Source organism: Rhipicephalus microplus, unplaced genomic scaffold, assembly GCF_043290135.1.
Source record: "Rhipicephalus microplus isolate Deutch F79 unplaced genomic scaffold, USDA_Rmic scaffold_42, whole genome shotgun sequence".
In the NCBI taxonomy this organism is placed as follows: Eukaryota; Metazoa; Arthropoda; class Arachnida; order Ixodida; family Ixodidae; genus Rhipicephalus; species Rhipicephalus microplus.
The window spans coordinates 238659-252633 of NW_027464615.1; the positions used below are offsets into that span (position 1 = coordinate 238659).

Sequence of the window (13975 nt, forward strand, 5' to 3'; positions counted from 1 at the left end):
AGAAAGGATCGTTTACTGTCGCCGTAGAAATAATACTCGGAGTTCCGTGCGAAAAGCGTGCAATCATCACTTAAGCCACTATAGTGCGTTGTAAATGTATCCTGCTAAAGGTCACCGCACCTCTTACGAGATTATTGTTACGTCTTTGAAGGCCATATTATTATAATTTTTGTTGTCCAAATTTCAGGAGTAACATTACAGCTTCGACTCAAGGACGGACGTGACAGCTTTAAATTGAAGCAAAAACAGAAAGGTTAACTATAGTGGGTACTGGGTCATACTGTCTACAACCGCAAAAGCAAAATGTCGGGGGTCCCGATGGCGCACTGCATAAATAAGGAGCACTTCGTCATTGCGTCCAAATCTCTATACACTATTCCCCACTCATCGATTACCTACTTCGTTGGTGTAACCATGCATAACCAAACTATGTGGCCCACAACCCAAGCAGCCAAGATGCTCTATTTTGCGGTTCAGCACTGTGTAGGGAACTCGAGTCTGGGGTCATGAGGCCTTTAAAATGCAGAGTTTGGGCGAACCTTTAGGAATGAAGGCCTTTTTCAGGCCCTTTCGGCCAAAGCCAAACATGTAACTACATTTGAATCACATCGCTAAAATATAAATGTCTGAACATGAAGAGCACACTGATCATTTTTCCGCGGTCCCCGCTTCTAAAATACTCACCGTTAGAACAACTATAGCTGCTCCGGTGGTGAGCATTTAGAGTGGCTTTCAAAACTACCTCGTACTAGAGTGGCTTTAACATCTGCGGATGCTGGATGCAAGTGCACCTATTCGAAGAACCAACGAAAAGAGATACCACTTTAATATATTTACGCTGTTCGCCCAACAATCGCTTCCCACACTTTTCCCTAACTACGACCGAGAACCATCGCCTTTCATGAAACAAAGACTCAATTCATTCCTTCGTTCATTTCTAAAGAAATTACAAAATTTCTAAAGTTAATGCAGCTGCACTTCAGGTTCATATGGTCACCAGTAAGTGCGCTGCAACCCACCCGTGTGGCTGGGCCTTCGCGACGACACAATGCAGATGTGAGACGCGTACAGTTATAGATACTGCTGAGCAAACATCTTGCGGAGCTTCCACGGCGTTGACTCTTGCGTATGAAACATAGCATAAACACACACAATCAGATGCTACTTCTAAAGTTAACTAAGCACATAATGAATATGATGACAATGAATAGACATTTAGCATTAGTTAGCAACCTTTTGAGTTTACGTTTGAAAAACGCCTGTGAGTTGGCTTTTCCGCAGCAATGTTTTCCAAGTAGAAGCCTTTTTCCCAGACAACTTTTGCTGTTCTGACGACGTAGACTGCTCCACATTCCAGCGAAGGTGGGGAGCAAGGAACCTCAAAGGCTTTTCAACGCACACTGCCGGAATGACATGCCTCTTTGTACGCTACGTGCATACGTGGATGAAGAGAATAGTAGAAACGAAATAAACGAAAGGCAGGAGTCAATGACGAATAGTAGAAACAATTTTCCGTCTTGTCTATGATATAGGTTATTTGGTTGAAAACAAAACTTGCTCGCATGTTTTGCAAACTATTTGCAAACTATTTTGCAAACTGTTCGTTCCGTGATTCTGAAGCTCGCGCTGTCGTCAATATCATTAGTTCGATTTATTGGCATCTAATTGCCCCAAACGTTGACAGTCGCAACGTGCTGTCAGGCGTCTATAGCCTCTAGCACTTTGATTAGCGGCGCGATCACGGAGCGTAGGCTCGCGTCCCCCGGTTTGTCGTCGTACTTGATCGCCTCGCACTTCGCCTTGTCCCAGTGGTTCACGCACAAGATGCCCAGCATATTGCCCTCGTAGTGCTTCAGGAGTCTCTTGACGTAGTCGTGCGCCCCCTTATCACAGGTGCCGCGGATGGCGTCGCTCATGCAGACCTCCAGTTTCTTGTACTTACTGCGCAAGAAAAGGCAGACAAGAGGTGTCAACTCTGTCAACGCGAATGAAACTATACCAATGCAGAACCATTGTATCCTTGTAGCCGCACTAATTGTTGAAACAAGAACAAGTGATTGAGCTATCGTTGATTTCATGGTTACCACTACTTCTTTTCACTTAGCTGCTGGGCCATAAGAAGCAAAAAAAGTATTTTGCTCAATGAGCTAAGAAGTTTCATTTTTCACCGAACACACTAGTCTTAGCCCACAGAAGAAGTATGCATTCGTGCACACGAGGTTTGTTCCGGTGAGTACTGATCACAAATAGCAGGTTCCTCAGAGAAGCGGTCAAGGACATTTATTGATACGCTACTCTTTTGGGACTTTTGTCTGTCACCATTTGAGGCATGCATATATATATATATATATATATATATATATATATATATATATATATATATATATATATATATATATATATATAGGCAGGCATGGTGGTTGAGTGGCCGTAGCGTTGCATATAGTCTAGTACATCCTCCGTGAGCGGTCACAACGTGGTTTATTTCGACGTTTCGGCCTAGAGTCTGGCCTTCATCAGGAATAAAGATACAGTTGATGAAGGCCAGACTCTAGGCCGAAACGTCGAAATAAACCACGTTGTGACCGCTCACGGAGGATCTACTTGACTACATATATATATATATATATATATATATATATATATATATATATATATATATATATATATATATATATATATATATATATATATATATATATATATATACAGAACATGACGGCAATGGCCAAAACTCTCCGAATCGATTGTTCTACAACGAAGAGCAAGCTTTTGAGGCAGTGAGTTGCATGAAACCGACGACGACATTTCGGGGGAAGGGGGGCAGCACGGCAAAGCGACGCGTGCTTGGCAGTCAGAGGGTAAAAATTGGGCTAAACTCTAACCAAACTATAAAACTGGGACAGAAATATAGAAACTGCCTACAGGTTATGTCCGCACGTATGGCCGAAAGTCAAAACCTTATTTGAAGTGAAAACTGACATGTGGGCCTCCATATAAGAGGTCATCATGGAAGGGGCAATGCTTTCACGCCGTGCTGAGGGACTAACAATACCGCCCCATGGCCGCAATGTTCCGAACCCTGCTCTAAAAACAATGAAGCTGCTTTGTCCTAGTGATGCAAAGCTGGGTTACAGCAGAGCTGGTCAACACGTTCTGGTCCTGGCTTGGCGAGGTGGTGTTCGGTTTTTCCAAGTTTCGCAAGGTAATTTACGTATTGCCTATCAACTTTTTGACTATAAATTGATTTTCAGGACGTATCAGGGATACATTTTCTTTAGTCAGGCCAAGCTCATCCAAGCATCTTGCAGAATTTAGTCATTGATCAGTAATTTTTTATCTTTTGATAGGTTCCCAATTGGCTATGCCTGGGCCTTGTATTGTATAAAAGGCTGTAGTTGAAATAATAGGCCTTTACTATCGTGTGGCCTTCTATTTGGGCCATCGTCAAGACTTCCAAGCATTGTAATAGGTTTATTGGTTACAATTAAGTTAGAGATTTAGTATTTATTGGCATTGGCGGACTATTATTAGGCTTTAGCCATGTATTTGGACTTAGCGTAACACATACGAACATTTTATGCGCTTTAGCGAAAATTGAAGGATTATATATTAGCTGTTGATTTGTTATCGATGGACTACCACTATACTCGGCGAGAACTTATCTTGACATTACAGCGAAAGGACAACGGCAGCAGGGCTTCTGCACATTCGCCTTCCTCCGCAAGTATAGTCCACACCGTCATGTACGTCATGATTCATTTCAGAAACGGGCCCGCGGAAAGGGTGGCGCTAAAACTGGAAAGAAAAGGTAGCCACTCTTCAAATCGAAAGATCATTGTTTTTCACCTATGACTTCCTGCAACTGTTCGAGTCTCATATGAAAGCAGCAATATTTCCGCAAAGCAAATGATAAAATTTTCCAGTAAACTTATCTATTTTTCGCGTGATAGCAGGTATGCGTTTACGTTCTGTATCTTCCACAGTTCTGTCCAGAAATAATGTCGCCTAGTGTAGATATTCATGGCGATACTCCCGTACCCGCCGGATCCATCTGGCGTACACCTATTTCCGAGACCGCCAGGCTTGCTGAAGAGTGTCGCGAGCTTGCCAAGATTTTTACGACGCATGAGCAAGAGCGACCGAAAAGTATTCATGATGGCTCCACCCCACGTTCTTTCCTGGTTCCCTCGTATAGCTCTCAATCCTAACCTCTGTAACTGGCCTTTCTTCCAAACTACTTCCGAAATACGAAGGCCCCTACCGTGGTCATCGAGCGCACATCTCCGGCCAACTATCTGATCGAACCAATTGAACAGTCTTCGGACATGCGCCGTCGCGGGCGCAACATCGTCAACGTGGAGCGCCTGAAGGCTTATTATGACCCGCTCGTAGTGACAAGCCGTTAGGTCGCCAGGCAGCTCCCTCTTGGACCCAGGGGTAATTGTAGCGAAGCTTCCGAACTCTGAAATGGGTCGAACTCTGGAGTGCCTTCTTGTGGGTCCACCCAGAAAAAACGCCGTTCGCGCTGCGAGTCCGTGCTTGGCCGTGACAGTCGTCATAGGGAATGATCGCTGGTTGTCGGGTGATGAACGCCTTAACGATGGCTAAGCTTAGCTCAACAAGTTTTAACTATGCTTATGTACACTCGACTGCGCTCTGTTAAGCTTGAATATATGAATTACACAAAGCTAGGTCGAGTTTTCACGAGTGCCGCACGCAGATCAAAAAGTTTAAGCTGTTCGGCTGTTGGAAATCAAGGAATAGACAACCTGCGATAGAGACATGGTCAGTTAAGGAAAGATCATGTGTAATACGAAGGAATTGTCTCCCAGCAGGATTGATTGATTCAGTCATTCATTCATTGGTTCATTGAGTCATCGATTGAAGTGATTTAATATAATTTCACGAAGTCCCCGCAATCAAACCCATTTTCACAGTTTACCAGCATCTCGAGCAGCATGACACCCACCACAACTTTTATTCTTCGCGACAGGAACGATGCTAGCTGAGCACAATGAACTTACATCCACACGTGCTTAGTTAGGTCGCTGGTGTGACCCACTTACCAGCAGCCACCGGTGATTCGCTGTCTCGGCTCCAACCTCGAGGCGACATCCAGGTCCATGATGAAGTTTTTGACGCAGGTGTGGAACTTAGAGCCCACCTTGTTCAGGCATGGAGCGTACTTTGTAAAGTCTGCATGCATAAAAAAACAAAAAAACGTTCGTCATCTTCAGGGCTTGAATCAAACGACTACGATGTATTTCGGTACAATGACACATTTTCACTCACTAAGAACTTAAACACCACTGCAATGCTTACACTGATGCTCTGTTTCGCCAGCTCAATGGTGTTAGTGCCATTGCCGCGACTCTTTTCACATAATTTGTGGAGCGAGCGTGTGTCCCAGTGGAAAAGAAAGGGGAACCGACCAGGCACGAAATGGGGCGCAAGAAATGCACGGAAACCGCAACAATGAAGAAGACCATGGTTATCGACAGTAGCACCGACCTCTCCTTATATACGTTTAACAGAAGAAGCGCTGTCCCCGAATTCAGCTAAGGCCGTCTTTACTTGGCTTTCGTTTGACGCTGAAGGTAACGCTTCTCTTTCGTTCAATAAGTGAGAATGATAAAGGGGAAACAACAATTAGTCAGTCCCACACATACTCAAATACGCAACATTTACGCCATATCCTCACCACTCTGCGACGAATTTACTCATGTTCTGATGAAGGCCGGACCCGCGGCCGAAACGTCAATAAAATCAATTCTTACGTGCGTCTTCTTCCCTACGGATAATCTTACCCTGACCCAGCATCACTTTTGTTTTTTTTGTTTTTAGTATATATATATATATATATATATATATATATATATATATATATATATATATATATTAATGAGATATAACAGACAGTAATGCCAAGGAATGTACAGGGGAAGTTATTATACCAATGGAATGTAAAAATAAGAAGAAACAAAAGTGGATGAATAAATTACCAACTGTGAGCTGGTAATTTTTTCATCCACTTTTCTTTCTTCTTATTTTTACATTCCATTGGTTCTAATAACTTCCCCTGTACATTCCTTGGCATTATTGTCTGTTATATCTCATTATTATTGTGTTAAAACACGGAAAAACGAGCCCTTAGGTATACACTTGTTTCCCTTATATATATATATATATATTTGTCAGCGTGTTTGTCACGGAAGTAATGTCTTCCTTAGGAAACTGGCGTGACGAAATAGAAATGATGGTGTGGCCCAATAAATTGAGAGAAAAGGCGGGCATTCTTGTAAAGTCATCTATGGCTGTTCTTTACCGACGAATTCCCGCAACAATTTCAGTCTCATAATATATAAAGCACCATTTATTTAAACAAGGCAAATGAGAACTTTTTCAATCAACTTGAATACTACGTTAAGGGGTATTAGTAAGCAGGCACTTTGGTTTTGCAGCTTCCACAGTGCTTTCAAGAAAACTTGTCATCAAGTATAGTTCTTGGCTTTGTTCTGTAGAGCGTAAAAATAGGAATTCATGTCGTTCGTCAAAGAAATTCTATATTGTAATTCCCGCCTGCGTATGCACACCCCTTGTTGAGTACAATGACAATAAACATGGGAGCAAAATAAAAAAAAATAATATAGAATAAAAATGTTCTATAGCCCTAATCTCTTCTTTAAAGTGAAACATTTTATGCCTGCTTGTCAGCACTGCACGAAAGCTACATTTCTGGTACATTCCAGTGTCGGCCTTGGATCCGCGCCACATTATTTGCAAGTCTCGGCTTTCTTTCTGGTGCCATGTGCACTGAAGCGCACGCTTCAAAGTATTGTTATCGAGAAAACTCTAGTGAGCGTCGCTTATGTCATCAGAGCCTTAGCTTCAGGACATGAGCAGATTCTATTTGCCAATAAACCACACACGTACGAGGAAACGTGTACAAAGCGCACCAAGTGAAAAGTGATATGCCGCAGGACTCAGTGGCTGTAAGCTCGTCGGATGGATGAAATTCCATCCCGTTAACAAAGAGCCACCTTGTACTTGCCTCGACGATAGCCGGCCATATATATATATATATATATATATATATATATATATATATATATATATATATATATATATATATATATATATATATATATATATATATATATATATATATATTATTTATTTATATATATATATATATATATATATATGTGTGTGTGTGTGTGTAGTTCGTTTTTATACTAATATTTATGTCTTCAAAAAATCTGGAAAAAATAGACCATCTCCCACAGAAGGAAACCGCGATGGATTGCGAAGCAGCGGCGGTGTGCATGGCGCTGACCCGGTGGAGTCGCTGCGTATGTGTCGTGCTCGGGCAGTCGAGCAACAGAAGATACACATCCTCGTCGACGAGGCCACACAAACATGTTGACGATGGTGCACGCTGAATACATCGTAAGAAGTACTTTGCGGAAGCACATGCGAGTCTTGGGTGATGTCTGAGTGAACCGATACGTCTTAAAAGCTGAGGCTCTAATTTGCACTCAATATTAGGCTCAACCGCGTGCAGGATGGATTCCCTTGTGGTCTCTGAGAGAGAGGTCGGTCAGTGAAATTCACGTTTTGGTTTTTCGTAAATTCAGCGCACTGATATACACAAATGAGGTAGGTAGCTCTGTAACACCTACATAATGTCGGGTCCTGGCACGTAGTTTGATAAGAAACGATTCCTTCAGGAACCCGTTAAGAGCGGCTTGAATCTGACTTTGTGGCTTTGACATTACATCATCATCACCATCATCATCATCATCATCATCATCATCAGCCTGACTACGTCCACTGCAGGACAAAGGCCTCTCCCATGTTCCGCCAGTTAACCCGGTCCTGTGCTTGCTGCTGCCAATTTATACGCGCAAACTTCTTAATCTCATCTGCCCACCTAACCTTCTGTCTCCCCTTAACCCGCTTCCCTTCTCTGGGAATCCAGTTAGTTACCCTTAATGACCAGTGGTTATCCCGTCTAAGCGCTACATGCCCGGCCCATGTCCATTTCCTCTTCTTTATTTCAACTATGATACCCTTAACCCCCGTTTGTCTCCTAATCCACTCTGCTCTCTTCTTTTCTCTTAAGGTTACACCTACCATTTTTCTTTCCATTGCTCGCTGCGTCGTCCTCAATTTAAGCTGAACCCTTTTTGTAAGTCTCCAGGTTTCTGCTCCGTAGCTAAGTACCGGCAAGATACAGCTGTTATATGCCTTCTTCTTGAGCGATAGTGGCAATCTACCTGTCATAATTTGAGAGTGCTTGCCGAATGTGCTCCACCCCATTCTTATTCTTCTAGTTTCAATCTCGTGGTTCGGCTCTGCGGTTATTACCTGCCCTAAGTAGACATAGTATTTTATAACTTGAAGTGCACTATTACCTATCTCGAAGCGCTGCTCTTTTCCGAGGTTGTTGTACATAACTTTTGTTTTCAGCAGATTCATTTTAACACCCACCTTTCTGCTCTCCTTGTCTAACTCCGTAATCATGAGTTGCAATTCGTCCCCTGAGTTACTCAGCAATTCAATGTCATCGGCGAAGCGCAGGTTACTAACGTACTCTCCATTAACTCTTATCACTAACTTTTCCCAATCTAGGCTTCTGAAAACTTCCTGTAAGCACGCTGTCAATAGCATTGGGGCGACTGTGTCCCCCTGCCTTACACCCTTCTTGATTGGTATTCTGTTGCTTTCTTTATGAAGCACTATGGTAGCAGTTGATCCCCTGTAGATTTCTTTCAGGATGTTTCTATATACTTCCTGGACGCCCTGGTTCCGCAGTGTCTGCATGATGGCTGATAATTCCACTGAATCAAACGCCTTCTCATAATCTATGAAGGCTATGTATATTGGTTGGTTATATTCTGAGCATTTCTCTATTACCTGATTGATAGTGTGAATGTGGTCGATTGCTGAGTAGTCTGTTCAAAATCCTGCTTGTTCCTTTGGTTGATTGAATTCTAATGTTTCCTTTACTCTGTTAGCAATTCCCTCTGTAAATAGCTTGTATACTACAGAGAGCAAGCTGATCGGCCTGTAATTCAAGTCCTTGTAATCTCCTTTTTTATGTATTAAGATTATGTTAGCGTTCTTTCAAGACTCTACTACTCTTCCCGTCAGGAGACACCTCGTAAACAGGGTAGCTAGTTTTTCTAACACAATCTGTCCTCCATCTTTCAGCAGATCTGATGTTACCTGATCCTCACCAGCAGCTTTGCCTCTTTGCATGCTCTCCAAAGCTTTTCTGACTTCTTCTATCATTACTGGTGGGGTGTCATCCAGGTTACTGCTAGTTCTTATAGTATTAAAGTCGTGGTTGTCTCGGCTACTGTACAGATCTCTGTAAAACTCCTCCACTATTTTAACTATCCTATTCATATTGGTAGTTATTTTGCCTTCTTTGTCCCTTAGTGCATACATCCGACTTTTGCCTATCCCAAGTTTTCTCTTCACTGCTTTGACGCTTCCTCTGTTTTTCAGAGCGTGTTCAATTCTCTCCATGTTATGCCTTCTTACATCGCATATCTTACGTCTATTAATCAACTTCGAAAGCTCTGCCAGTTCTATTTTGTCTGTTGTACTTGACACTTTCGTGATTTGACGCTTCTTCATTAGGTTTTTCGTTTCCTGGGAAAGCTTGCCAGTGTCCTGTCTAACTACCCTGCCTCCAACTTCCACTGCACACTCCGTAATGATACTCGTCAGATTATCATTCATTGTATCTACGCTGAGGTTAGTTAGTTTCCTCACTAAGAGCCGAGTACCTGTTCTGCAACGACAATCTGAATTCCTGTACTTTCCCTCTCAGTGCTAGCTCATTGATTTGCTTCTTGCGTATCAGTTTCTGTCGTTCCTTCTTCAAGTCTAAGCGAATTCGAGACCGTACCATTCTAGGGTCACTGCATCGTACCTTGCCAACCACTTCCACATCCTGCACGATTCCTGGGTGTGCACTCATTGTAAAGTCTATTTCGTTCTTATTTTTGCCATTAGGGCTCCTCCATGTCCACTTGCGGTTTTCTCGTTTTCGGTAGAAGGTATTCAAAATCCATAAATTATTGCGTTCTGCGAATTCTACTAGTAGCTCTCCTCTGGCGTTTCTAGTACCGATGCCATAATCTCCTACTGCCTGGTCTCCAGCCTGCTTCTTCCCTACCTTTGCATTGAAGTCACCCATTACTATAGTATACTGTGTTTTCACCTTTCTCATTGCCGATTCCACGTCTTCATAGAAGCTTTCAACTGAAGCGTCATCATGGCTGGATGTAGGCGCGTAAGCCTGTACTACCTTCATTTTGTATCTTTTATTCAGTTTAATTACAATGTCTACCACCCTTTCATTATTGCTATAGTATTCCTCTATGTTGCCAGCTATGTTTCTGTGAATAAAGAACCCCATTCCCAGTTCTCTTCTGTCTGCCAATCCCCGATAGCAAAGGACGTGCCCATTCTGTAGCACCGTATAGGCCTCATCTGTCCTCCTAACCTCACTGAGCCCTATTATATCCCATTTTACACCTTCTAGCTCCTCGAATAGTGCAGCTAGACTTCCCTCACTAGATAAGGTTCTAGCGTTAAACGTTGCCAAGTTCAGGTTCCAATGGCAGCCTGTCCGGATCCAGAGAATCTTAGCACCCTCTGCTGAGTTGCAGATCTGACCGTCGCCATGGTCAGTTGTTTCGCAGCTGCTGGGGACTGAGGGCCGTGAGTTATTTGACGTATGCATGTCGGAGGTAGTGGCCAGATACTGCACCAGGGTGGCCAATCCTTCTCTGGTGAGGGAGTGCGTTCCCGGCGGTGGTTACCGGTGAGTCCGCACCCCGGACCTCTTAATGCAGTTCTATCAACACGCTGATTTTTTTAATCCGGTTGGGATCTGCGCGGCACCGAGATTTGAACCACGGACCTCTTGCATGCGAGACGGATGCTCTAACCACTACGCCATCGCCGCACGACTTTGACATTACATCTCTGTGAAATCGCACGATAGGGCAGGACAACGTCGGTGCGCAACTTGAAACAATGATGTTTTCTTAGGTCCATTAGATGCCTTGTGAATGTTGAAAAGTTGACTGACAACGCTCCTCAAAAGTCAACACTAGTGATGATGAAAATCATAAATGAGCATGTCAACAGACGGCGTCATCACGACGTCGCCGTGGCGTCCTATATAGCTGCGCCATGTGATGTTATCGTCACAAGAAAGCAAATCAAATCGTTGCTTGGTGACAGGTGCACCAATTATCCAGGCAATTATCCAGGGTTCGGTGCTAGAAAATTGGGAAGCCCCTGGGTTTTCGCATTCAAGAGTTAAACACGGCAGCAACATCCTCTGCCTAGTGCTCACTTCAACCACTCAGAGCTGCTTTTTATTTTATGATGTCCCTCGAGGATGTACTGCGGAACCGTTCAACTTTATTTGTTTTTTTTTTCTTTTTCTTTCTTCCCTCTTTTTCTTACCTTTTGGAAATTTTGCTGTTGTTTTGCTCTCACTTTATTTCTATTGATTTCGTCCCCTCTTCTTATCTCTGTCTTTATTTTTCTTTCTCTTTTTGTTGCCTTTCCAATTCTTTCCTTCCTTTATTGTTCCCTTTATATTTCATGTTTGCTTCCGTTTTGCCTCTATCTTTATTATATGTGGTCTCACCTACGTTACGTCAAGCCATGACAGTATGAAGCAGCCCGGTCCCTAAGGTGTCTCGCACATATCCTCATCGAGGCACTCAAAGAAACAGAGGAAACAAGTTGAGCCGCATCTACGAAGCAAGTGATGCTGAAGAAGGCTCGTCTAGAGGTTGAATTTGGTAAACCGTGAATCCCCCGTACATGCATCCGCTTCACCATCATACAAAGACGTGTCCTATCCATTTTTTTTTCAAACCTCCTTGCCCTATCAGGGGCAGGCAAGGTTTAAGACATTAAACTCCAACAACAACAAAACAACATTATTATTATTATTATTATTATTATTATTATTATTATTATTATTATTATTATTATTATTATTATTATTATTATTATTAATATTATTATTATTATTATTATTATTATTATTATTATTTCTTTTTGCGGCGTCTTCACTCCCCGTATTCCGCGATAATCAGAGGATTCGACCGGAAGTCGCAAGCGCCCGAGCCTCTGAATGGTGCCAACCATAGAGTTCCATACAATTATTGTACGAAACTCTATGGCGCCAACAATGGGCGCGCCAACGGACGCCCGTCCCGTCGGAGTTCGCGTTCTGAGAGCGTTGCGTCGCTTGCACAGCGTACAGAAACTCCGCGTCCTTGCCCTTCACATGCAAGCTGATCTCAAGGCAACGCACACCATGAAAATATTACAACAGCAAGTTTCCCAAATCACGCATATGATCCACCGCATCACCTAGCGAAGGCATGCACTTCAGGAGCAAGACATTCTACGTACAATTAATGCCTGCATAGTAAGTCGCATCACCTACCACGTCCCTTATGAAACCCTAACGCCTGCGCAAGAGAGAAGACTGGACATTCTCCTCCGTAGAGCCGTCAAGGCGGCGCTTGGACTACATACGTAGGCATTCACCAACCGTCTCCTAGCCATGTGTGTAAACAACAACCTGAGGGAACTAACCTAAGCACAACTTAATAGTCAGCTGCGAAGACTCCGCAGCACCCAAGTGGGAGAGTGGCTACTCGTCAGGCTAGAGTACCCTCCGAATCGAGGTGGATACAGCACATCAGGGAAACAGCTACCCACTGACTTTCGAGAAAGAATTAAAGTCGCGCCACTTCAACGCAATATGCACATTGAGCGCAACGCTCAGTGACGGCGGGCAAGGGTAAAAAACCTCACGTGCCTCATCAATCAGTCTCCTCCAAGCACTCTCTTATACTGCGACGCCGCTAGACACCACTGCCGCAGTTTTACAGTTGAAGCAGTGGTGACCAATGATCATGACGTAGTAGCCTCAATCAGTGTACCTACAAAGAACATATCTGAAGGCTAAGAGTGTGCCGTCGCTCTGGCGATTTTCCACGCTGCCATAAGCTTTCCTCACACAAATGTTATTCTAAGGCTTACGCATTCAACGGATACCTGCCGTGCCTTCACACGGGGCATTGTCTCACAGCACACACACCGAATTTTGAACACCGCATTCCACACGCCACACAAGTTCAGACGTGTCTGGACCCCTGGGAACGCCTCTCTCCCCGGTCATGCCTGCGCTCATGCAGCTACCCGAGCACTCACTAACCGGGATCCCGAGGAAGAGCTGTCCAACCCAGATGAGGACACAAACACGGAACTTCTAGGATTAGTATAGACGAGAAGGCATTCGGTACCCTCCACCACACCACACGCTCACACGAGAAGATGCAACTGCGGTGCGTCAACTGCAGCGAACAAATTTCCACACCTCTATTTCCTCCACATCCTCCATCCCACTTCTTACCCTGACAAATGCCCGGGCTGTGGAGCGGTACTAACGTTATTTCCCATAACGCTGGAATGTGAGCGTGCGCCTGCCAGGCGCTCTGCCCACTCCACTCCTATTCCTACCCTACAAGACTGGGAGGCCATGCTGCGTGATGAAAGCCCGAGTGGCCAGAGGGCGCTGGTGCGGCGGGCGCGAGACGTAGCAGCGGCTGTTGGAGCTCTGAACTGAGAGCCCCACCCAACATTTATCTATGATTGAATTGAAAAGCTTCTCTCTCTCTCTCTCTCTCTCTGTCTTGCACTGCGTGTCCTCTCATGCAAGAAGAGAGATGCACGCATCCATTCTGAGCCAGTCATTTGCTCCAGAGGAAGCGTGGTTACGATGGCGGGATGGATGAACAAGGCTGGAGCATTAGGAGCAAGCACCTAAAAGACTCCTTTTTGGCTTGAGAACGTGCTCAATATGTTGCAGGTGACCATGCTATTTATGGTTTTGCCTGCGTTAAGCCAAGCTACG

General features: G+C 44.0%; 1 protein-coding gene across 1 annotated transcript in view; it reads right to left on the reverse strand.

Annotated features, from left to right (window-relative positions):
• Positions 1 to 1629: 1629 nt before the first annotated feature.
• LOC119185817 (uncharacterized) overlaps positions 1630 to 13975 on the reverse strand; it is a 39216-nt gene continuing 26870 nt past the window's right edge. The window contains exons 4-5 of the mRNA XM_075884655.1: positions 5070 to 5199; positions 1630 to 1941 (exon numbers count right to left, since the gene is read on the reverse strand). Coding sequence (XP_075740770.1) covers positions 1698 to 1941; positions 5070 to 5199 — 374 coding nt within the window. The 3' untranslated portion in view covers positions 1630 to 1697. The remainder of the gene's footprint in view (positions 1942 to 5069; positions 5200 to 13975) is intronic.